We start from the raw sequence: 24,165 nt of genomic DNA, 5'->3' as shown, positions 1-24,165 counted from the left end.
TTTCTTTCCTCAGCCTCCTAAGTAGCTCAGATTACAGGCGCCTACCACCACACCCGGCTAATTTTTGTGTTTTTGGTAGAGATGGGTTTTCACCGTGTTGGCCTGGCTGGTCTCGAACTCCTGACCTCAGGTGATCCACCTGCCTTGGCCTCCCAAAGTGCTGGGATTACAGGCGTGAGCCACCCCACCTAGCCATGTCTTTTATAATTGGTATATTATATATATATATATATATATATATATATATATATATATATATATATATTTTTTTTTTTTACATACTCTAAGGACTGTGACAATAGCAGAGGGCACATTTTATAATGAATCTACATATGAAATAAATATATACATAAAAAATATAAACATCTGTTCCCTGGGGTGTTAGCAGATTTGAAAATTAGCTGAGGATTTATCCTTTGAGGGAGCTTAGATTACTGGCAGTAACTTTTGTTTCTTATGCTACTCCTTATGCTATGGAATAGGGTAGTGGTAAGTTTTGTTAAAAGTTGTAGCATGCTTTGTAGAGATATTTATTTTAGCAGAACTCTGCAGAGAAGCTTGGAGCTTGCTTTCTCTAGTAGGGAGTATGAGATTGGGTCTGAGTGACCGCCGATCTTCACTTTCAAGTGAGCAGAGCATTGTTTCTTCAGTTAAGTTGTGCTTTTCAAAATGATGGCAGACTTTAGCTGATAAAATTAAAGGTCACTTCTGTGGCACAAGATTTCTCTTGGAAACTCCCTGAATGTTCTTTTTTTTTTGACTAAGTGATTAATGTCAGGATGGATTTGGAACATTACCTTTGAAATTCTGCCATAAAACAGATTGAGCAAGAGAGTGACTTTTTTCTTTTCTATACATGAAAATCAGAAAATATTAATGAAATTAGTTTTTGGAAGATTAAAGCAACAGAAAGGTAATCTCTATTTTTCCAAGAAAACTGCTATTCACACTTTGAAATATCTTCATATTTATTTATTTAGAAACAGGGTCTCACCCTGTTACATAGGCTGGGGTGCAATGGTGTGACCATAACTCACTATAGCCTTGAACTCTTGGGCTCAAGTGATCCTCCTACCTCAGTGTCCCACATAGCTAGGACTATGGACATGCCTTACCATGCCTGGCTAATATTTAAATCATTTATAGAGACATGGTTTTGCTATGTTGCCCAGGCTGGTCTTCAACTCGTGGTCTTCAGTGATCCTTCTGCCTCAGCCTCCCAAAACATAATATATCTTTTAAAATGGGAAAACAAAGTAAGATGTGGATCTTCCAAGTTAGATCTCTAAAACTTGACTGGGCATAATTTTCTAGTACTTGTTTTATATGTAGATTTCAGGTCTCTGGTTCAGATACTAAACCAGAATCTTTCAAGGAGAGACTAGTATTCTCTCTGATTAACGATTATCCCAGAAGTGTTTAGGACCAAGATAAATTTCAGAAATGCTGTTGTTGTTGCTGAACATCACCATGGACATCTTGTTATAGGAAGACATTATTCTTTGTTGGCTGCCAGTTTCCAGCAATCTAAGGACTGATAAGCTAATTCATTATTCTGATCCTTAGCATTCTCCCCCTTCTCCCTCCTGTTATTGGCCTCTCCATTTTTCCATGTTTCATGTTTTCTGTGCACAAAGGCTGAGCAAGAAGGTGGGATTGTGCTGAGATAAACCCATTTTGCTCACTGCCCCCTGCACATGCGTTTGGTTGGTGGTGAGGAGGAAGTTAAGTATTCAGGGTTCTGGTGAGGGCTCTCAGTGCCTCCCCTTTTAGAACGTCATAATCTGGAAAATTAAAAGCATAAATGTAGAATTAGCCCCAATGTATTTATCACCCAGGTTCAACAGTGATCAGCTCCTGGCCAATTTTCTTTGGTCTGTACTCTCTCCCATATTGTTCTGAAGCAAATCCCAGGCATCTTACTATCTACTAACATTTCAGTAGTATCTCTAAAAGGTAAGAACTCTTAAATTCTTTTGAACTTCAGAATCTTCTAAGAAAACAGCAAATGGCAGACTGGAACTCTTCCCTAACTAGGCAGAGCGTAGGATTAAGGGGAGCAAAGACAGTGACTTAACGGTTTTTCTTTAAAAGAGCTCGAAAAGTTAACATTTCTTCAATTCATATTTGAAAGGTGCTTCTCTATGGTAAATCCATGGTAAATACAGGCATATAAGTTTATGGGAGAAAAGAGGTTTAGCAAGGGATTTGAGACTGAGCAAGGAGGTAGAAAAGTGAGAAGACTTGAAAGTTGGTTGTTCTTACTTGGCAAAGATTATAATGAAGCTTTGTGGAATGTACATTAGAGTCCTTTTTGAAAGACTTAACTGTTCACTGGTTGGAGATTAAAAGCTTGTCTCCGAAGTGTAAGTAATCAGTTTTTTTAGCTCAGTGTTTAAGTACCAACTGTTGTTGAAATAACGCCTGTGCACCTATCTAAATGGTAATGAAAGGCCAGCAAAGTTATCTGTTTGCTTTTTCTTATTCTACAACATAACAGTCAGAGGAAAGGGATAAGACATTTGACATCTGATAATTGTTTTGAAAGTTCGGGAGACAAACATATGGCAGTCAGCATAAGATTCTTTTCTTTCTTCACTCTTTCGAGGCATTAAACATTCTAAGGTTTTTAAGTTACAGTAGAAAAAAATTTTTATGAATTTTCTCCTTGGATTAGAATCCTGAGGTTATTTAAAATTAATGCAGTGTGAACCTAAAGCTACTCTGGGATTTACTACTGTGGAACTTGACTGTTCAATTACAGATATTCTATGTAGTGTGAAGATAATTTCATGGTCCATGCTTGCAGAATGGGAGAGACGCCTGCTTGATGTGCTGTTATAAATATATACGAAACATAGCAAGTTGCAGCACAGTTATTTAAAATACCGACTATTCCCTGCCTTCCCTTTCCCCCTTTCTCCCCTTAATCCAGTCCCCTCAGAATACCATGATCTTTGTTCATTCTTACCTAATGTGTTATTGTGCTCAGGTAACTTGGTGAACAGGTATCTTCTTAGATACAGAAAATAGTTGTATCTTTCTTTTAAGTCTGAGTTGACATAGGAAATCTGAATTTGTTGGATACTTTGGGGAGGCAATTATTTGCTTTTTGAGGGATTTGCCATAGAATCCTTTAATTAGTAGTTAATTTCCAATTCATTCTGCACATAGCTTTCATAGAGCACTTTTAGGCAGAGTGAGTGATGGACTGTATTTGTTTTCATGCTGCTGTTAAAGACATATCTGAAACTGGGAACAAAAAGAGGTTTAATTGGACGTACATACAGTTCCACATGGCTGGGGAGGCCTCAGAATCTTGGAGGGAGGCGAAAGTCACTTACATGGTGGTGACAAGAGAAAAAAGAGGAAGAAGCAAAAGCAGAAACCCCTGATAAACCCATCAGATCCCATGAGACTTACTCTCATGAGAATAGCATAGAAAAGACCACTCCCATGACTCAACTGCCTCCCCCTCAGTCCCTCCCACAACACATGGGAATTCTGGGAGATACAATTCAAATAGTTTTGGGTGGGGACACAGGCAAACCATATCATGGACTCTGTCTGAAAATGTGCTTTTTAGAATTTTCAGGACATTTTGCCCTGTGTAAAGCTCCCTTCTTGTCCCACATTATTTCATTAAGTCTTGCATGGCTGTGTGGATGGAGTATTACTTTGCTTCTGCTATGTGGAGTCGTCTTCCCTGTATTTCTTGAATCAAGTACAAGATGATGTCAGTAGGTGGTATCCTGAGGAAGAAGGTGGGAAAATAGGATTTAATATTCTACCTAGATAAATTGTCTCCCCCAGCAACACATCTTTTCTTTAAAGAGGGGCATTTTGGTGGTTGAACCTTTGTAAGAAGAAATTTTCCAAAACTAGATTTTTCCATGTCTAACATGTTCAAAGAGTAGGCACTCTGGGAAGTAAACTCTCCTTTCGGTTTCCAAGTTAATAATCACTCATGGTGACCTTGAGAGGGTCAGTCTGGTGTTATAGAAAAGAAGAAACAGTTACCTGGGAGAGTGTTAGTTCATGGTTGCCCAGTATAGAGCCCTTTCTACAGATTAGTGGCTCCTCTCATTTAAGGACAAAGCAAAGGAGGATGATGGGAGGCCAGGAGGTGATTTGGATGCAGCAGTTGGAGCCCCTTTTGGGGCTGACTTTTGTCCTTGACTGAGATTACCTCTGGGAGCATCTGAAAGGTTTTCCAAGCTTCATGGTCCTTGGTACACTAAGTGCCTGTCTTCTTGTCCCCATCTTTCATGTCACCTGTCCTTCATAGCAGAAAAAGGCAACTCTCATTGTGCCTGTGTTTCTTTGACATGGTATTAGTTAGCTTGAAACGACTCAGAAAGAGCAAATCTGTTCACCTGGAGTTGCTCACCACAATGCACCACCCCCTCATTTGCTCTCAAATATCTTTGCATACCATGTGCTCCTTGAGGCTGGATTTTCTGAGAACCTTTAGAGCTGTTTCCCCGTTTTTAACTTTTTTGGTTTGTTTTTTTCCTGCTTGAAATACCCTCTGTCGGCTCCCTTTAATAATACCCTGGTCTGTTTCACACAGACCCTCTTCCCCATCTGGCCTCAAAGTTGCATATGAATCCAGTACACATGGTGACTTAGGCCAGGTGCGGTGGCTCACGCCTGTAATCCCAGCACTTTGGGAGGCCGAGGCGGGTGGATCACAAGGTCAAGAGATCGAGACCATCCTGGTCAACATGGTGAAACCCTGTCTCTACTAAAAATACAACAAATTAGCTGGGCATGGTGGTGCGTGCCTGTAATCCCAGCTACTCAGGAGGCTGAGGCAGGAGAATTGCCTGAACCCAGGGGGCAGAGGTTGTGGTGAGCTGAGATCACTCCATTGCACTCCAGCCTGGGTAACGAGAGCGAAACTCCGTCTCAAAAAAAACCAAAAAACAAAAACAAAAACAAAATGGTGACTTGAACATAGCTGACCTGACCTAAGTTCCAACCCTGCAACTTATTAGTGTGTGATCTTTGGCAAATTTTACAACCTTTCTGAGTCCAGGTCTGTAAAATGGGAAGTAATAATAGTTCTTATCAGAGAGAGAATGGAGCAAACACTTGTTTCTCCATCCTTAGTTCAAGAAATAAAATATTACAACATGGTTGAAGCCCAGTTGGGTTCCCTCCTGATTGTGTTTCCCACCCTGCCCCTCAATAGCAGCCACTATCATGAATTTGGTGCTTTTATTCTGTTGATGCTTTTGCTGCTTGTGTGACGGTTGTTTTACATGGGTGTTGGTAAGTAAGACAACCCGTGAGATGAGATGGAACTGTCTGAGAAGTCACGTGTGATGGATGAGTGGATCCCACACTAAAAATTGTGAGGAGAGGAGAGTGCAAAGCCCCGGCCTAGCTCTCATCAGGAGAGCACCAGGTTTTGACTTTGTCCCCTTCTGTTTGGCTGCTGTCCCTCCAGGCCTGTTGACGCACCCAAGGAGCACAGCCTGGCCTCTGTGCACAACCTGGTTTCTTTGCATTGTTTTGTGCCTTCGCGCAGAAAGGAATTACGCAGCCAGAAGTTTATAGCCCTCAATCACCCTCTAGCCAACTTGAGTCTGTTCTGCTTCATTTTACCAACATCTGCTTTGCTTGTTTCCAGTTTTGGGGATGTGATTAATGTTCCTCCAGCCTCTCTGACTTGGTGCCTTTTGCCCCCTTCCTCTCCCTCCCTCCCTGGTTTGGTCTTCCTTACTCTGAACACTCAGTCTTTGCATTTCCTAGAAGGAGCCCTAGAGCCTCTGCTGTGAACTGCTCACCAGCCAGATGCAGCCGGGTTCCTGGGACCACCCCCTTTGTGAGAACCAGACGGTCAACCGCTAGGCATGCATGGCCTTGCTGTCAACATGCACAACTGTTTAAAGTGTATTATTACTGTACTATGAGTAGGGGATTTTGTGATAGACTGTGCACAGGCAGGAAGATTACAGGTGTCCACCTTCGTCAGAGATTCAGCTCAGGATCTCGTAGTGGATGAGTCTGAACTACTAGATTCTGACCATTTCTCCTTCAGCAGGCCAGTGACTGCTGAGCTCAGAAGTGGGGACACTTACTTCACCCTGGTAAAGCTGCTTCTAGCTCTAGAGGTTTAGGTTGAATTAAAATAACACCAGTTGATGTAATTCATTCATCCAGAATCCAATGCTGGAGATGACTGAATTCTTTTGCTTCTTTGGCCACTCTGGCTGGGCAAGCTTTATACAAGGTATCCCCTGTGCCTCTGCCCCCCACGCCCCTCTTCCTCCTGGGTGTGGTACTTGTCATTCTGGAGTATGTGGCAGCTGTTCCTCAGTTCTGCCCATGATCTCACTCCCTTCCCCCACCAGTCATATTTACTGACTTTGGTTTTCTGGGCACTGATCCATCTCCTCATGACCAAGCACATTATGGAACTCCTGGGGGCAATAGCTACCTTTTGTTCAGTGTCTCTACAGAGCCATCATGGTGACTCTGAGCACCAGTGTTGACCACCCCAGGACATTAGCTTCTCTTCCTCCTTCACCCCTAGCTGGAAGGGAAAATCTCCAAGTCTCTGCTGTGGCACTTGTGCCTTATGTTGAGGTTCCTAGTCTGTATTCTTCTTGATTTGTCTTTATATTTCCAGTACTTACCCCAGATCTTACACATGACGGATTCTTATAAATAACCTTATATGAGAAAAGACTTACCCAAAAAAAAAAAAAAAAAGTCTAAGCTTCCTGAAGATACAAAGCTTTAATCACAAAAACGTTAAGCAAAATCTAGAGTAGGTTTTATGTGAACAAAGTGAAAGTTATTAGAGGGACTTGGAGCAAAAAAGGTCCAGATGAGAGGTCAGGCCAGGGATGTAAGCAGGAGCCCAGGACAGTCTGGAGGTGAGCATGGGGAGAGTCGGGGCACAAGCTGGTAAAGGTGGATGTAGCATACTTCCTGAAGCTGAGGGGAGTGGACGCCAGTGCCTGACACACACGATGAGACTCAGAAGGTTTTGCCTAGGTTTTCTTCTAGGGTTTTTATGGTGTTAGGTCTTATATTTAAATCGTCAATCCATCTGGAGTTAATTTTTGTATAAGGTGTAAGGAAGAGATCCTGTTTCAGCATTCTGCATATGGCTGGCCAGTTTTCCCAACACCATTTATTAAATAGGAAATCCTGTCTCCATTGTTTGTTTTTTGTCAGGTTTGTCAAAGATCAGATGGTTGTAGTTGTGTGGCATTATTTCTGAGGCCTCTGTTCTGTTCCATTGATCTCTGTCTCTGCTTTCATACCAGTACCATGCTGTTTTGATTACTGCAGCCTTGTAATATTGTTTGAGGTCAAGTAGTGGTGATGCCACCAACTTTGTTCTTTTTGCTTAGGATTGTCTTGGCTATGCGGGTTGTCTTTTGGTTACATATGAAGTTTAAGGTGTTTTTTTCCCAATTCTGTGAAGACAGTCAGTGGTAGCTTGATGGGGATAGCATTGAATCTATAAATTACTTTGGGCAGTATGGCCATTTTCACAATATTGATTCTTCCTAACCATGATCATGGAATGTTTTTTCTATCTGTTTATGTCCTCTCTTTTTTCCTTGAGCAGTGGTTTGTAGTTCTCCTTGAAGAGGTCCTTCACATCCCTTGTTAGTTGTATTCCTAGGTGTTTTATTCTCTTTGTAGCAATTGTGAATGGGAGTTCGCTCATGATTTGGCTCTGTCTGTTATTGGTGTATCTGGTGTCTGTTATTGGAATGCTTGTAATTTTTGCACATTGAATTTGTATCCTGAGACTTTGCTGAAGTTGCTTATCATCTTAAGGAGATTTTGGGCTGAGATGTGGGGTCTTCTAAGTGTAAAATTATGTTGTCTGCAAATAGAGAAAATTTGACTTCCTCTTTTCTTTGTTGAATACCCTTTATTTCTTTTTCTTGCCTGATTGCCCGGGCCAGAACTTCCAATACTACATTGAATAGAAGTGGTCAGAGAGGGCATCCTTGTCTTCTGCAAGTTTTCAAAGGGAGTGCTTATAGTTTTTGCCCATTCAGTATGATACTGGCTGAGGGTTTGTAATAAATAGCTTTTATTATTTTAAGATATGTTCCATCAATACCTAGTTTATTGAGAATTTTTAGCATGAAGCGCTGTTGAATTTTGTCAAAGGTCTTCTCAGCATCTATTGAGATAATCATGTGGTTTTTGTCTTTGGTTGTGTTTATGTGAAGGATTACTTTTATAGATTTACATATGTTGAACCAGCCTTTCATCCCAGGGATGAAGCTGACTTGATTGTAATGGATAAGCTTTTAGATGAGCTGTTGAATTCAGTTTGCCAGTATTTTATTGAGGATTTTTGCATCAGTGTTGATCATGAATATTGGCCTGAAGTTTTCTTTTTAGTTGTGTCTCTGCCAGGTTTTGGTATCAGGATAATGTTGGTCATAGAATGAGTGAGGGAATATTACCTCTATTTGTATTGTTTGGAATAGTTTCAGAGGGAATGGTACCAGCTCATCTTTGTACCTCTGGTAGAATTCAGCTGTGAACCTGTCTGGTCCTGGACTTTTTTCATTTGGTAGGCTATTAATTGCTGCCTCAATTTCAGACCTTGTTATTGGTCTATTCAGAGATTGAACTTCTTCCTGGTTTAGTCTTGGGAGGGTGCAAGTCTCCAGGAATTTATCAATTTCTTCTAGATTTACTGGCTTGTTTGCATAGAGGTGTTTGTAGTAATCTCTGATAGTTTGTATTTCTGTGGGATCAGTGGTGATATCATCTTTATTATTTTTTATTGCGTTGATTCGATTCTTCTGTTTTCTTTTTTATTAGTCTGGCTAGCAGTCTGTCTATTTTGTTGGTCTTTTCAAAAAATCATCTCCTGGATTTGATATTTTTGAAGGGTTTTTTGTGTCTCTATCTCCTTCAATTCCACTCTGATCTTAGTTATTTCTTTTCTTCTGCTAGCTTTTGAATTTGTTTGATCTTGCTCCTCTAGTTCTTTCAATTGTGACATTAGGGTGTTAATTTTAGATCTTTCCTTGCTTCTCTTGTGGGAATTTAGTGCTATAAATTTCCCTCTAGACACGGATTTAAATGTGTCCCAGAGATTCTGGTATGTTGTGTCTTCATTCTCCTTGGTTTCGAAGAACATCTTTCTTGGTTTCGAAGAACATCTTTATTTCTGCCTTAATTTCATTATTTAATCCAGTAGTCATTCAGAAGTAGGTTGTTTAGTTTCCAGTTGTGGGGTTTTGAGTGAGTTTCTTTATCCTGAGTTCTAATTTGATTGCACTGTGTCTGAGAGACTGTTATGATTTCTGTTCTTTTTTTTTTTTGAGATGGAGTTTCGCTCTTGTTACCCAGGCTGGAGTGCAATGGCATGATCTCGGCTCACTGCAACCTCTGCCTCCTGGGTTCAGGCAATTCTCCTGCCTCAGCCTCCTGAGTAGCTGGGATTACAGGCATGCGCCACCGTGCCCAGCTAATTTTTTGTATTTTTAGTGGAGACGGGGTTTCACCATGTTGACCAGGATGGTCTCAATCTCTGGACCTTGTGATCCACCTGCCTCGGCCTCCTAAAGTGCTGGGATTGCAGGCTTGAGCCACCGCACCTGGCCTGTTCTTTTGCATTTGCTAAGGAGTGATTTACTTCCAATTATTGGTCAATTTTAGAGTAAGTGCAATGTGGTGCTAAGAAGAATGTATATTCTGTGGATTTGGGGTGGAGAGTTCTGTAGATGTCTGCTAGGTCCACTCGGTCCAGAGCTGAGTTCAAGTCTTGGATATCCTTATTAATTTTCTTGATCTGTCTAATATTGTCAGTGGGAGTTAGTCTCCCACTATTATTGTGTGGGAGTCTAAGTCTCTTTGTAGGTCATTAAGAACTTGCTTTACGTATCTGGGTGCTCCTGTATTAGGTGCATATATATTTAGGTTAGTTAGCTCTTCTTGTTGCATTGATTTCTTTTGATCTTTGTTGGTTTAAAGCCTGTTTTATCAGAGACTAGGATTGCAACCCCTGCCTATTTTTTGCTCTCCATTTGCTTGGTCAATCTTCCTCCATCCCTTTATTTTAAGCCTATGTGTGTCTTTGCAAGTGAGATGGGTCTCCTGAATACAGCACACAAATGGGTCTTGACTCTTTATCCCATTTGCCAGTCTGTGTCTTTTGATTGTGGCATTTAGCCCATTTACATTTAAGGTTAATATTGTCATATGTGAATTTGATCCTGCCATTTTGATGCTAGCTGGTTGTTTAGCCCATTAGTTGATGCAGTTCCTTCATAGTGTTGATGGTCTTTACAATTTGGTATGTTTTTGCAGTGGCTGGTAATTGTTGTTCCTTTCCATGTTTAGTGCTTCCTTCAGGAGCTCTTGTAAGACAGGGTTGGTGGTGATGAAATCTCTTAGCAGTTGCTTTTCTGTAAAGGATTTTATTTCTCCTTTGCTTATGAAGTTTAGTTTGGCTGGATGTGAAATTCTAGGTTGAAAATTCTTTTCTTTAGGGATGTTGAATATGGGTCCCCACTCTCTTCTGGCTTGTAGGGTTTCTGCTGAGAGATCCACTGTGAGTCTGATGGGCTTCCCTTTGTGGATAACCTGACCTTCCTCTCTGGCTGCTCTTAGCATTTTTTCCTTCATTTCAAACCTGGTGAATCTTACGATTATGTACCTTGGGGTTGCTCTTCTTGAAGAATATCTTTTTGGTGTCCTGTATTTCCTAAATTTGAATGTTGGCCTGCCTTGCTAGGTTGGGGAAGTTCTCCTTGATAATATCCTGAAGAGTGTTTTCCAACTTGGTTTCATTCTCCCCATCACATTTAGGTACACCAATCAAATGTAGATTTGGTCTTTTCACATAATCCCATATTTCTTGGAGGCTTTGTTCATTTCTTTTTACTCTTTTTTTCTATAATCCTGCTTTCTCACTTTTATTTCATTTAGTTAATCTTCAATCTCTGATATCCTTTCTTCTGCTTGATTGATTAGGCTATTGAAATTGTGTATGTTTCACAAAATTGTTGTGCTGTGTTTTTCAGCTTCATCAAGTCATTTATGTTCTTCTCTAAGCTGGTTATTCTAGTTAGGATTTCATCTAACCTTTTTACGAGGTTCTTAGTTTCCTTGCATTGGGTTAGAACATGCTCCTTTAGCTTGCAGAAGTTTATTATCACCCACCTTCTGAAGCCTGCTTCTGTGAATTTGTCAAACTCATTCTCCATCCAGTTTTGTTCCCTTGCTGGTGAGGAGTTGTGATCCCTTGGAAGAGAAGAGTCTGGTTTTTGGCTATTTCAGCCTTTTTGCATTGGTTTCTTCCCATTTCGTGGATTTATGTATCTTTGATCTTTGCAGTTGACCACTTTTGATGGGGTCTCTGAGTGGACATCCTTTCTGTTGATGTTGAAGCTATTTCTTTCTCTTAGCTTTCCTTCTAACAGGCCCATCTGCTGGAGTATGTTGGAGGTCCACTCCAGACCCTGCTTGCCAGGGAATCACTGTGGGGGTTACAGAACAGCCAAGATTGCTGCCTGTTCCTTCCTCTGGTAGCTTTGTCCCAGAAGGGTACCTACCAGATGTCAGCCAGAGCTCTCCTGTATGAGGTGTCTCCCAGTCAGGATAAATGGGGGTCAGGGAGCCACTTGAGGAGGCAGTCTGTCCCTTATCAGAGCTCAAGTGCTGTGCTCACAGATCCATTACTCCCTTCAGGGCTGCTGGGCAGGGAAGTTTAAATCTGCTGAAGTGGATCCCACAACCACCCCTTTTCCCAGGTGTTCTGTCCCAGGAAGATGGGGGGTTTTATTTATAAATTACTGATGGGCTGCTGCCTTTTTTCAGTGATGCCTTGCCCAGCAACAAGGGAATCTAGTGACAGTCTGCCTGCAGAGGCCTTGCTGAGCTGCCATGGGTTCCACCCATTTGCTATATAAACTTCCTGGTGACTTTATTTACACAGGCAAGGTTAAAACTGCCTACCTGAGCCTCAGCAAGGACCGATGCCCCCTCCCCACACCAAGCTTGAATGTCCCAGGTTGATCTCAGACTGCTGTGCTGGCTGCAACAATTTCAAGCCAGTGGATCTTAGCATTCTGGTCTTTGCAGGGTGGAACCCGCTGAAGCAAATCACTTGGCTCCCTGGCTTCAGCACCATCCTTCCTTTGTTTTTCCAAGGGAATGAGTGGTTCTGTCTCACTGGCATTCCAGGTGCCACTGGGGTATTAAAAAAAAACTGCTGGAGCTAAAACAGCTGCCCAGTTTTGTGCTTGAAACCTGGGGCACTGGTGGTGTAGGCACTGGAGGGAATCTTCTGAAGACCATGGGAAAAGCACAGTATCTTGGCCAGAGTGTTGGGAAAAGTCCCTAATGGCTTCCCTTGGCTAGGAGAGGGAGTTCTCTGGCCCCTTGCACTTTCCCTTAAGATGCCCCACCCTGCTGCGGCTCACCCTCCTTGGGCTGCACCCACCGTCTAGCAAGTCCCAATGAGATGAACCTGGTTCCTCGGTTGGAAATGTGGAGATCACTCGCCTTCTGTCTTGCTCTTGCTGGGAACTGTGGACTGGAGCTGCTCCTATTTGGCCATCAGAGTATTTTTGTAAAATGTGTGAGTTGAGGGGAGGAAGGGGTGGGTGGAGAAACAGGGCAGCTGGCATAGCTCCTGGGGTGTTGGTCTCCTCCAGGAAACTTCTGTGACCCTCATCTGTGTTTCTGACTGGTCTGTTTGCCTTTCAGGAGGACTGGCATTGGCTCAGGTGCTCTTTTTCTACGTGAAGTACTTGGTGCTCTTCGGTGTACCAGCTCTGCTCATGCGCCTGGATGGACTCACTCCGCCCGCCCTCCCTCGCTGCGTGAGCACCATGTTCAGTTTCACCGGGATGTGGAGGTCAGTCGCTGAGTTTGCTACAGTTGATCAGGAGTGTCCAGTGGGAGGAGCATGGCTGGACCAGCCTCAAAGGGTTTGGGTTACCATCCTTTCCCTGCCCCTAGCTCAAGCCGAATTTGGCATCCATTTCTTCATCCTACTAACAAGATGACAGTTCATGCTTTCTGGGTCTCTCACAAGTATGATCAGTCTATGAAGACAGGTGAGACAAGAAAGTTTCTCTGTGAGTCTGTGGACCCATCGATGTGCAAAGGGTTATGTTTGAAGTGGTTTCTTTTTTTTTTTCTTTTCTTTTTTTTTTTTTTTTTCACCATGTTGGTCAGGCTGGTCTTGAACTCCCAACCTCAGGTGATCCACCAGCCTTGGCCTCCAAAGTGCTTGGATTGCAGGTGTGAGCCACCATGAAGTGGTTTCTTACTAACTTGGGAAAGGCTACTGTATCTTGATTTTGTAATTGCTTCCTTTTTTTCTTGAAAGCAACATTAGTATATGTGAGACTGTTGATTAATTAGGAAAAATAGACTCAGGATAATAGCCTAGGCCAGTGTTGCAATATACTATTTACTAAATCTGTTTCATTTTTCTTATCTCTTAAACAGTAGGAAAGATAATCCCTGTCTCCAGGAGTTGTTTTGAAGTTTACCTAATCTTCAATAAGGACTAGCTTTACCCCTGTGTTATTCCTATGCTCAGTGGACATGATAGACACTTTTTCTGAAATTTTCTTACTTTTCTAGATTTTGACCCATAGTCTTATGGTTGGTCTGGAGCCTTTTTTTCCTTAGTCCCCTGCCATTTCAGATTGTTGTTTTCAATGTGATGGACTTGATGCTGTGTTTGTCTTATCACTTTCAGAGTGTAACAAGTGACAGAATTGCGTTTGCAATTGCAAACCTAGTGGAAGGACCTCAGGGTCAGCACTGGTACAACCATGGGAGTTGGTGCCCCATCCATGTAGCTCATTCCTTTTTAATTTTTGAGACAAGTTCGCGCTATGTTTCCCAGGATAGTCTCGAACTCTGGACTAGATCCTTCTACCTCAGTCCCCTAGTAGATGGGATCACGGGTTTATTCATTCTTAAATTTCATCTCTGTAGGCAAAAAACCCAAGACACAGATAGGGGAAGAGCTCAGCAAATATTGCCATATCTAATGTGGCTGTTCAAAAGGAGTTGGGTAGCAGTCAACATTCTGGTTTTTCATAGTGACGTATTACAGATGTTGAATTTATCGAAGCTCTCTAAATACATTTTATTTTTGGTTGAGTTGGCTTGTTGGAGTGAGAACTTTCATATGGTGATTGCAAGGATGTCAAGTAGTTACTTTGATTTGTCCTTACTTCATCAAATACCACAGGTTGCCCTGTTTTAATGGCAAGATGGGGGAATGTTGGCAAACAGGTGGTCTCTAACTAGAAGGCCAGGGAGTGGTTTTTGTTGTTAACAGAGCCTCTCAACTAGGCTCATCTTTTCTTTTGATCAACTCATCAAAGTAACTTACTGAGTCAATAGGTTGGGACCCAGCATGGTTTGGGAACATGTCACAAGTGTCTGGTGTGAACTTAGCACAGTCCCTCTGCCTACTCCATGTGAATACTTGTACTCATGCATTTCTTGGGAAGCACATTCTCCTATAAGGCTTCTCTGGTATTGGCTGGCATGATAAAACCATAATCCCCTGGCAGGCATGCTGGTTTCTAGGTCGCTGTCCATAAATACCAACCCGTTGATTGTCACAAGAGGCAGTTTAGGCCGCTGACTATATTTCGTACCCAAAACAGTTGCCTTCTTTTTCTTTATGTTAACTCTTTTTTGTCCAAGAAAGACCCTCAGTTCTATATCAACCAAAGAGATGGAGAGAACATGTCTGTCAATACCTTTGTCACTGTATTGATTAGAACTAGACTCAAATATTTGTGAACCCAGGCCACTGATATAGTCTCTCCTCTCACTTAAAGTTTTCAATCAAACGTGGACAAAATGAAAAGTTAATCTGAGGAGGAAGTTCTGGGGTGACCCCTTAGAGTGATGTGGTTCTAAGAAGAGGTGTTTCTGAGAGCGTGTGATAAAATAACAAAGACAGCCTTTCCTGGGAGTGACCTAGACTCTTACCTAGCTTCTTCAGCATGCTTAGGTGTAGGTTTTCCTCTCCACAGTTTTAAGTTTCTTGAAGGATTTTCCAGGCTGCCAATTATACTTAGAAACACAAAGATCTTTGTGCAGAATGGCCATTACATATTAAGTAGTTGGATTTAGGTGTGGAGATGAACTTTTACTGAGATCCAGTGTACAATGTAAGACTCAGAAGTAGTTTTTTAATTGAAGAAAAATAAAATAACAATTAGAGTGTTTCTTTTGTGCAATTTGCAGATGCTCGTTTACTAATAGCAAGAGTTGAACATGTTTCATGTTCAGCATCTGGTGGCATAACCCTTTCACTGGTCCTGGTCTCATTCTCTAACTGTTCTCTTTAAGAATTCTCATTAAGGGAAACTGAGTTTTGAGTTTACTTTCTATTAACAGCTAACTTACTTTTTCTGGGCCATCTGTTGAGGTATTGCTGCAGACAGGGAATGGCACTCTCTTCCTGGATGTAGGTTTGAGAAGAATTTAGTCATGAGCAGATGTGAACGCCGGTGATGCAAATTATTTTGCTGGGTCATGTCAGCTATTCACATGGTGACATAAAGGGCTTGGTGGATGGGAAGCGGAGGGAAGAAATGTTAAAACAATCTCCAGAGATGATTTAATGTTACGTGAACTTCTCAAAGATCTACCCTGAATGAGGTTTAGAACTGCTGATAGAGGAATTTTTAGTCACCCGTTTTTTGTTTTGTTTTGTGTGTGTATATATATATATATAAATAATATATAAAATTGCATTTTAGGTTTTGGGTTACATGTGAAGAACATGTAAGATTGTTGCATAGGTACATACATGGCAGTGTGGTTTGCTGCCTTCCTTCCCATCACCTGTATCTGGCATTTCTCCCCATGTTATCCCTCCCCAACTCCCCACCCTGCACTGTCCCTCCCCTAGTTCATCCTCACAGACCCCAGTGTGTGATGCTTCCCTCCCTGTGTCCATGTGTTCTCATTGTTCAACACCCGCCTATGAGTGAGAACATGTGGTGTTTGATTTTCCGTTCTCGTGTCAGTTTGCTGAGAATGATGGTTTCCAGGTTGATCCATGTCCCTACGAAGGACGCGAACTCATCGTTTATTAGCCCCCCCGTTTTAATGGAGCCATACCGTCCTGAACACTGTGCTGACTAATTGCACCATCTTTCAGCCTACTTAGCATTGAGAGACTTGAAGTCAGCAGCCTGCCATATCAGAGGAATATGAGATCTACATCATAGAAAAGATAAAAGTGGCCATTACCAAAAAGATCATCTTCTGTGCCATGCTAGTTCAAATTGACTGTGAAAAATTGCAATTCACCAAGAAGGCCCAAACCCGAAACTTAGGACCTAATGGGTTTGTTTTTCTTTCCTCGTAAATCTTCTCTTTCATATAATTTCTGCTTAGATTATTTACAGATATAACAAGACCCCAAGGAATATGTCTGTTCCCGCTTGCATGATTTTTCTGTGTTCTTAATGGACTTGAGAAATTGATAATTTTCTGCTTAATTTTTGGATTTCACGTTTTAATTTAGATGGGCTGAGATCTGTAATATGTACTTCTTGCCAGGAGTCACTAAAGATGACATTGCATGTCTAAGGCTCCAAATTAGAGATGTGACCCTATTTTTGTGATTTGATTTCTAGTTGCGGAAGCAAAGTGATAGAATTTCCCATGATATCTGGTGAGTTATGGGTCAGTTTCAATTATTTCAGGAATCCTACACAGCTGGCCCTCTGTATTTCTTGAATTATGATGCTTTCAGGTCATCAGAGGCAAACTCATGCATCACTGCTTGATGGAAAGGGGCCATCAAGTTAAAGCAGATTTTACAAATCATCATTATGTTTTGCTTCCTGGATTTATTTTTGCTTCACAGATAGTGGGTGTGTCCTCTTCTCTATGCTCTCCCTGTGTGGAAGATTTTTTTGGGGTGCCTTTACTACTGACAAGCTCTTGGATGACTTTAGAGTAAGAAGCACCAGGACATCTTCAGATGGAAGGTGTTGATCGCCAGTGACCAGAGCATAGTGCTTGAGGCCACAGATCTGGAGCCTGAACTGCCTGGGTTTGAATCCTGGCTCCACTACTTACTCCATTACTTATTAGCTGATGACCCCTCTGTGCCTTCATTTCCTTCTCTGTAAGACGGAGATACTGTAAAGAGTATCCAGTTCCTAATGGAGCTGGAACGCCGTAGCTTTCATGGTAATAGTCACACTCTACTTGGCTGCAACCCACCAGCCTATAAATCCTTTGAAAGCAGGGATCACATCTTATTCTTGTTTAATGCTGTAACCCCCCAGTGCCCAGCATTCACTGGAAATATATGCTGAATGGACAAGTGGTGACTCTTCTGAAATTTTGATCACCAGGTCTTAAGAGCAAGATTTTCAAGTATTTAGGTCTGGCAGCTGAGCAGTTTCCCCTGGCAGCATGCAGGGACGTGTGGCTGTAGGGACACCGTGCCATGACTGCTGTCGATACTCCACAATCATCTCTCTGTTTTTCTCATTATTAACACACGACATACCAAAATATTGCATCTGCCGCAGTTTCTTTGAGAATGACTTTGCCTTATAAGGCACCTAGAAAGAGGAACGTTTGCTTTTCTTACTTTATTACTGTCATTATTTGAGCAGATGTTGTGCCACATCCTAGATATGGGATGAGGGAAAAAGTTGTAAAGAAAGAAAAGGGATTCAGTTCATTCTTGGATAGGAGAGAGGAGTGGGGCAGCTGTTTACTTTGGGGATAGGATTTTTCTGAGGGAGCTGCTGAAAGGAGAGGCCCTAATGTCTTACAGAGGAAGATGAGAAACTGGATGCAGGGCTGGGAATGAAGCTCTTCTAAAACACATCTTCAGAATAGTCCAAACTCGAATAATCATCATCATAATAGCAGCAGCAGCAAAGAACACATAATTCTGCCAGGACAGTCCTTTAAAAAAAAAGTTTTAAATTCATTTAAAATAACATTAAGCTTATTACATGTTAATAGAACTTTTTTTTTTTTTCTGAAAAAGTAACTATTTTCCAGCATCAAATAATTTAGTGAGAATGGTATTTTTGGAGATTTAAACAAAATTCTCCTAGCAATTTTCAATGCATTGTTATTTACTATAGTCACCATATTGTACAACCGATCTCTTGAATTTACTCCAATTGAAATTTTGTATCCTACGAAGTAGTTACTATAATTATAAACAATCTAGGGAAGTGGACAAATATTAAGAACAAGTCTAATTCATCTAAAATATTCACCACCTTTGGAAAGTAAAATCACCTGCTCCTCTTATAAGATCCGATAACATCTCAAAATCAATTAGAAGGTACTTGAGTTATTACGGCGTTGAAGATGTGTGTCCCTGTGTTTGTGCACGCACACACACTCAAGTATAATTTATTCAGAGAAAAACCCTCCACACGGCTTGTTCCCACTCCTGCAAGGAGAGTGCTAAGTTCTTTTACATATTCAATTTATTTAATCTTTGTAGAACCCCTGTGAAGTAGGTACTATTATTTTCACCACTGTACAGATGAGGAAACTGAGGCAGAGAGAGGTTGAGTTACTCACCTTAGATTATGCAGCGAGTGAGTGGTGGAGCTGGGCTTTGAATCCAAGCATAGTGCTCTTGAGTCTGTGCTCTTTTTCACTCCCTTTTGCTGTCTAGTGAAATGGGACTGATGCAGATTTCTCCTCTATGGTTGAGTGTGGGGCTTGTGGGACAGGATCTGGAATTGAGAGGTACCTGAGAATGACTATGGCTTATCTACTGACTCCCTAGAAAGGGCAATGGTTCAGGGAGTGATGGGGAGGGGTGCAGTCTGTGTCACTGTTGATAAAGAGTCAAACTTGGTAAAATATTTAAAGAGGTTTATTCTGAGCCAAATATGAATGACCAAGGCCCAAGACAGTCTCAAGAGGTCCTGAGAACCTGTGTTCTTTAGGTTATAGCTTGTTATTATACCTCAGGGAGACCTAACACATCAATGAATGCACATGAGTTACACATTGGTTTGGTCTGGAAAGGCGGGACAACTTGAAGTGGGGGCTTACAGGTCACAGGTGGAGTTAAAGATTTTCTGATTAACAATTGGGAAAAAAGTTAATGTCTAAAGACATAGGGTCGATAAATAGGAATGTCTGGGTAAAGATAAGAGGTTGTGGAGACCAAGGTTCTTATTAAGTAGATGAAGTGGCTGCTCTTACAGGCATTAGATGGCAAATATTTCCTCTTCGGATCTTTAAAAGGTGTTCAACTCTGAGCCAGTCTGTTCAGGATCAGAAAAAGACCTGGAAAGGGAAGGGGATTCTCTACAGAGTATAAATTTACCCCACAAGAGACAGCTTTGCAGGGCCATTTCAAAATATGTCAAAGAGATATATTTTAGGGTAAAATAATTTCTTTCAGGGCCTGCTGTCTGTCATGTAATGCTATACTACAGTCAGTTTGGAATTTGGTATCTTACTGCCACAGAGTCTATTTTGTCTTAAGATGTGTTTTAATGTCAATGCTGGTCAGTAGTGCCTGAGTTTCGAAGGGAAGAGAGTATAATGAGGCATATTCAACCCCTTCTTCCCATCATGGCCTGAACTAGTTTTTCAGGTCTACTGTTGAATCCCTTTAGCCAAGAGGAGGGGTCCATTCAGTCGGTTTGGGGGCTTGGAATTTTATTTTTGGTTTAAAGTGCTGAGGGATGGGGAGAAGAGGAGTCACCAGTTTAACCTGAGTCACTGACTGGATGAATGGCCACCCCGTCTGGGGTTGTTCTTACCTTACATCCTTGTGTTACAAATGGTAGTCCAGACACAGCTGCCCTGATGGAGGAAGGAAGTGGAGGCTTTACCTCTAATTTCTCCCTCGAGTGCCAGTGTCTCCTCCGGCATCTCCTTTCCCATGGCCATGTTGATGACTGTCGTCTTCTTCCTCTCTGCCTTTATCTCACTTCATGCTGGGTCAGGTCTTCCTTGCTAATGAGGAAGAAGAATTGTCCTGTTCTTTGAGCTTCTGGGTTTCCTAGCTCTATCTTACTTCTAATTCAGACATCCTTTCAGCAAAGTAGTGTTGCTTTTTGCCCTACCTCAGTTCTGAGGACTGAGTGCAACCTTCTATTTCTCTTAAACGTTTACAGAATAGTTTGGTATGTCAGTTACACATTTACATGCAATCAAGTCTCTCATTCTTTTCCTGTATAATTTCTGCCTTTGGTCATCACCTGAGAATGTCCTCCTACACTCCATCTAAAATTAATTTTTATATAGGGCAGGTATTCAGGTATTCCTAATTTGGAGATCCACAAGCCACCGAGTCAGTTTTTCTGTAGCTTTTTGAAAGACTACCCCCCTGCCTCCTAGCATGGGGCCTGGCACATAGTAGGCGCTTCACAGATATTTTCTAAGTGAAAGAATTCATGATCCTTCACTATTCCCACTCCTTTGAGGAAGAGAGAAAGAAGAATCGGTTTATTTTCTGAGACAGGATCTGGCTCTGTTGCCCAGGCTAGAGTGCAGTGGTGCCATCATGGCTCACTACAGCCTCCACGTTCCAGGCTCAGGTGGTCTTCCTGCCTCAGCCTCCTGAGTAGCTGGAACTATAGACATACACCACCATGCTTCGCAAATTGGTTGATTTTTGAATTATAGGTTTAACTTAATTTTTTATTTCCAGTGGTTAACCTGCCAGCCTAAGTGCATTTATGGTGATTGTAAAATGCCGTCTTTTGCCATAGTCTGTTTCCTATGTTGACCTGTGACTTTCTGGGCCCATCCTCCAGCAGCATGCATTCTAGGTGTTGTTTCTTTAAAATGTAAATGTTTCCATTTCTGTATGTATTGATCACTCAGCATTAGAATCCAAGAACGTATTTGTGTTTCTTAGTTGAGTCTAGAGTGAGTCTGATGAGGAAAGGGTGGTGAACTTGGCCTCACCCGAGTTTTTTTTTTTTTTTTTTGGAAACGGGGTCTCTCTGGTTGGATTACTGCAGCCTCAACTTCCCAGGCTCAAGTGATCTTCCTGCCTCAGTCCCCCAAGTAGTTGGGACTACAGGCACCACATCCAACTAATTATTGTTTTGTTTAGTTTTTAAAACTTTTTAGTAGAGACAAGGTCTCGCTATGTTGCCCATGCTGGTCTCGAACTCCTGAGTGCAAGTGATCCACCTGCCTTAGCCTCCCAGAGTGCTGGGATTACAGGTGTGAGCCACTATGCCAAGCTCACCCCATTATTAACTAGGCAGACCTTTTTGAGTCCTGGCCAGGCCCTGGCAAGGCTGTGTACTTTGTGGCAGGCTCACCTTGCCATCTGTCATGGTGCACCTTAGCCTGGTTTTCTGGCCTTCATCTCACTACCTTTAATGCAGAAACTTCTGGATCTCTTCTTGCACAGGGTTTGCTGAGGAAGGCTTAGCAATGCCAGCCAAGCCCCCACCTCCTTCACTCTGCCTAAGTACATATATTGTGATATGATCACCCTGTGTTTTCGTGGGGTACATCTTGCAAGAGTGGTCTATCAGAGTACTAACCAGGAAGTAAAGCCAGAGCCTCTCTAATTGGGGTTTTACCTCTACCTACATGACAGACGTCCCTTTCAGGAGCCATGGGGTGAGCTGAGGGCAGGGGAAGTGAGATCATGGGGCTGAATAATTTCATCCTCTTCCTTCTCTTTCCTTCCTATGGTTCACTGTGTCACAAGGGACTGGTTTTTTGTTTCCTCTTCCCATCCTTTCTTGATGACATATTCTTCTTTGGCGAAGAAAGCCTTGTAGGAAGAATGGCGTATTCTTTTTGTAATATGGAGGAAAATAAGATTTGACTCATTAGATTTGATTCTGAACTTCTGAACAGCCAGACAACCACTAGGAATGAGGAATTGCTGAGACAAAATTCACTGTTTTAATTTTTTTTAAAATCCCTGTTAGAATTAACTTATTTTCGTGTAATTGTATTGTTAAGTAAGGATTTAGATTTTATCATCAATGAGAATCAGAGACAGGGATATGTCCCAGATCACAGAGCTAGTATGTGCTCACTGCATTTAAATCCTAATCCTCTTAGTAAGAAAGGTTTTGAACCATAAGTGCATTTTCTCACAGAGCACATGAATATTTGCATGTTCTGTAGCACCATGGGTGAATAGATTTCCTCTTCCTGTTATACCAAGAAGAAAGGCAGAAGTTTTCTTACCTATTTTGTGAGTCCTAAGATGGCAGATGATTACAGCTATAGACAACATTTACTTTGTGTTGCTATACAGATCTACTGCTATCTTTATTTTAATCCACCTGTCTGCACATTCAAAACTTTATCTTGGTATACTAACAAATTTTCCGATACTGCCCAACTGCTTACCTCATGAACAAGATGAATACTTTGTCTTCTAAGAAACATAAACTGTGATTACTTGCAAAGTAAAAGTTAAGGCAAATTCTCTGGTTGCTATGCTTGCAAACAATGCTTTATTCTTTAGCATGGTATATAAGTCTGGCTCCAACCTTCTATTTCAAATTCCTCTCACTCACCTTACTGGCAGTGGTGCAGAACAGCTCGTCATTCTTCAGTCCAGCCTGTGCAGGTCTCTCACAAGCCTCCATGATTTTGGTGCTGGCTTTCTAGTACCATAGCGCACATTTTCCGGATGCTTTCTTATCAGGCAAAATGCCACTGAATTTTTGGAGGCCAGGGACTGCTATACCTTACTGTTTTGTATTTGATACTTGGCTTTAACACAGCCAGTGTTTCTGCATTTAGCAAGAGCCTTGCATTAGATCCTAGCTCTCCTAAGTAGGGTCTGAGGAATATCCACATCAGTCTCTCATGGGAGCTTGTTAGAAATGCAGGATCTTGGCTCAGGGTCTCCTAGGAATAGTATATACATATTAATATTTGAGAGTCACTAGGCTAGATGACTCCTCAGGACTCCTCTTCCCTGACATGCCATGGCTCCATAGACTGCCTGAATGATGGTCATGCGTAAATGTAAACATGTTTGAATATTCAGTATCTTACATTTACATGGTCACAAGGGCCAGGACCCCGAAGAACCTGAATGGGAGTTTTTTGCTAACTTTCCCAGGGTATGGGACCACAAAAGGACTGAAAATACAGGTGACAACAAACTTGTTGAGCAGCTCTAAAAGAGGGAGGGTGCTGGAGGGCAGGTCTTTGGAGGAGGTAAGGATTGAGGTAACCATATAGAGGCAATTGATTTACAGACACAAAAACTTGGGAAAAATGAGTTGCCCCTTTTGTTCTCACAGGATGCATTTGTCCACCAATTCCTTTTCCTATATGTGACTTCTCTTCTTCTCTGCCCTCTTCTTCCCACTCTTTCCTTAGAGTTGCTTCTTGTGTGTAAGAAGCCTATAGGGGAGGGACTCTGCCATTCAAGAAGGAATGCCCAGCCTCTCCTGGTTGCTGGCTAAGTCCTATAGGTATCCTTCTGTGGATTTTGGAGGATTGCCCACCTTATTTCCATTGTAGGGAAGGATCTAGTTCCCTGTAAGACTATTTACCAGACTTCTGGAAAGCATCAACAGGGGCATGGCCTTACTGTTGAAAAAGAGATGACAAGTTCAAGTAGGCATTCCATTTCTGGGAAATGTTGCTAGCTGCAGGCTACAGAGGCTCTGCTAAGAAGTTAATTAAAATATACATCATGGGTACCCTACAGGTGCTGCCTGAGTTGTGATTAGTGAGTGATTGGGAGGTAGTCAGGTGAGCTTGATCCTTCATTACTCAAATCTAGGTTCTTCAGCTGGGAGTGGGGAAGAGGGTTCTTATTAGGAGACTAAGGGAAATGGACTTGCAGAGGCTTAGTGATGGAGGCAGCAGCTCAGATCTCAATATGACACATTATCATCGTAATGTAAATCTACGAATAATATTACTTGTCTAGTAATGTTATTTGCTCACTTAATTGAAAGCAGTAATTGTCACAGCAATCTATTTCCAAAATTACTTGTATTTGTGTTGCAGTTGAGATCAGGTACCCTTCTTGCAGTCTGTGGTTTTAATCCAAAAACTGAGTGTTTAGAGCTTAGGTTCCCTAGGATTTCTCAAGTGAGTTCCTGCAACAGAGTTGGATGTGGTATATTTGAGATGGATATATTTCCTCTTGAGTTGTGTGGTCACTCACTCCAATGGGATTGATCCAGAGGGAAACTCAAGAGACAG

The 24,165-nt window shown here is 41.8% G+C and overlaps 1 protein-coding gene across 12 annotated transcripts in view; it reads left to right on the top strand.

The window, feature by feature from the left end:
* The window catches only part of HHAT (hedgehog acyltransferase), a 404,480-nt gene that overhangs the window by 125,290 nt on the left and 255,025 nt on the right, over positions 1 to 24,165 (top strand). For all 12 annotated transcript variants that reach the window (XR_013529748.1, XR_013529751.1, XR_013529744.1 and 9 more), the window contains one exon: positions 12,715 to 12,865. Coding sequence is in view for 2 of the 12 variants with exons in the window: in XM_035280429.3 (XP_035136320.3) it covers positions 12,715 to 12,865 (151 nt within the window). In the remaining 10 variants the exon portion in view is untranslated. The remainder of the gene's footprint in view (positions 1 to 12,714; positions 12,866 to 24,165) is intronic.

This window comes from Callithrix jacchus, chromosome 19, assembly GCF_049354715.1.
Source record: "Callithrix jacchus isolate 240 chromosome 19, calJac240_pri, whole genome shotgun sequence".
Taxonomy (NCBI): domain Eukaryota; kingdom Metazoa; phylum Chordata; class Mammalia; order Primates; family Cebidae; genus Callithrix; species Callithrix jacchus.
This window is presented reverse-complemented; position numbering and strand designations above follow the sequence as displayed.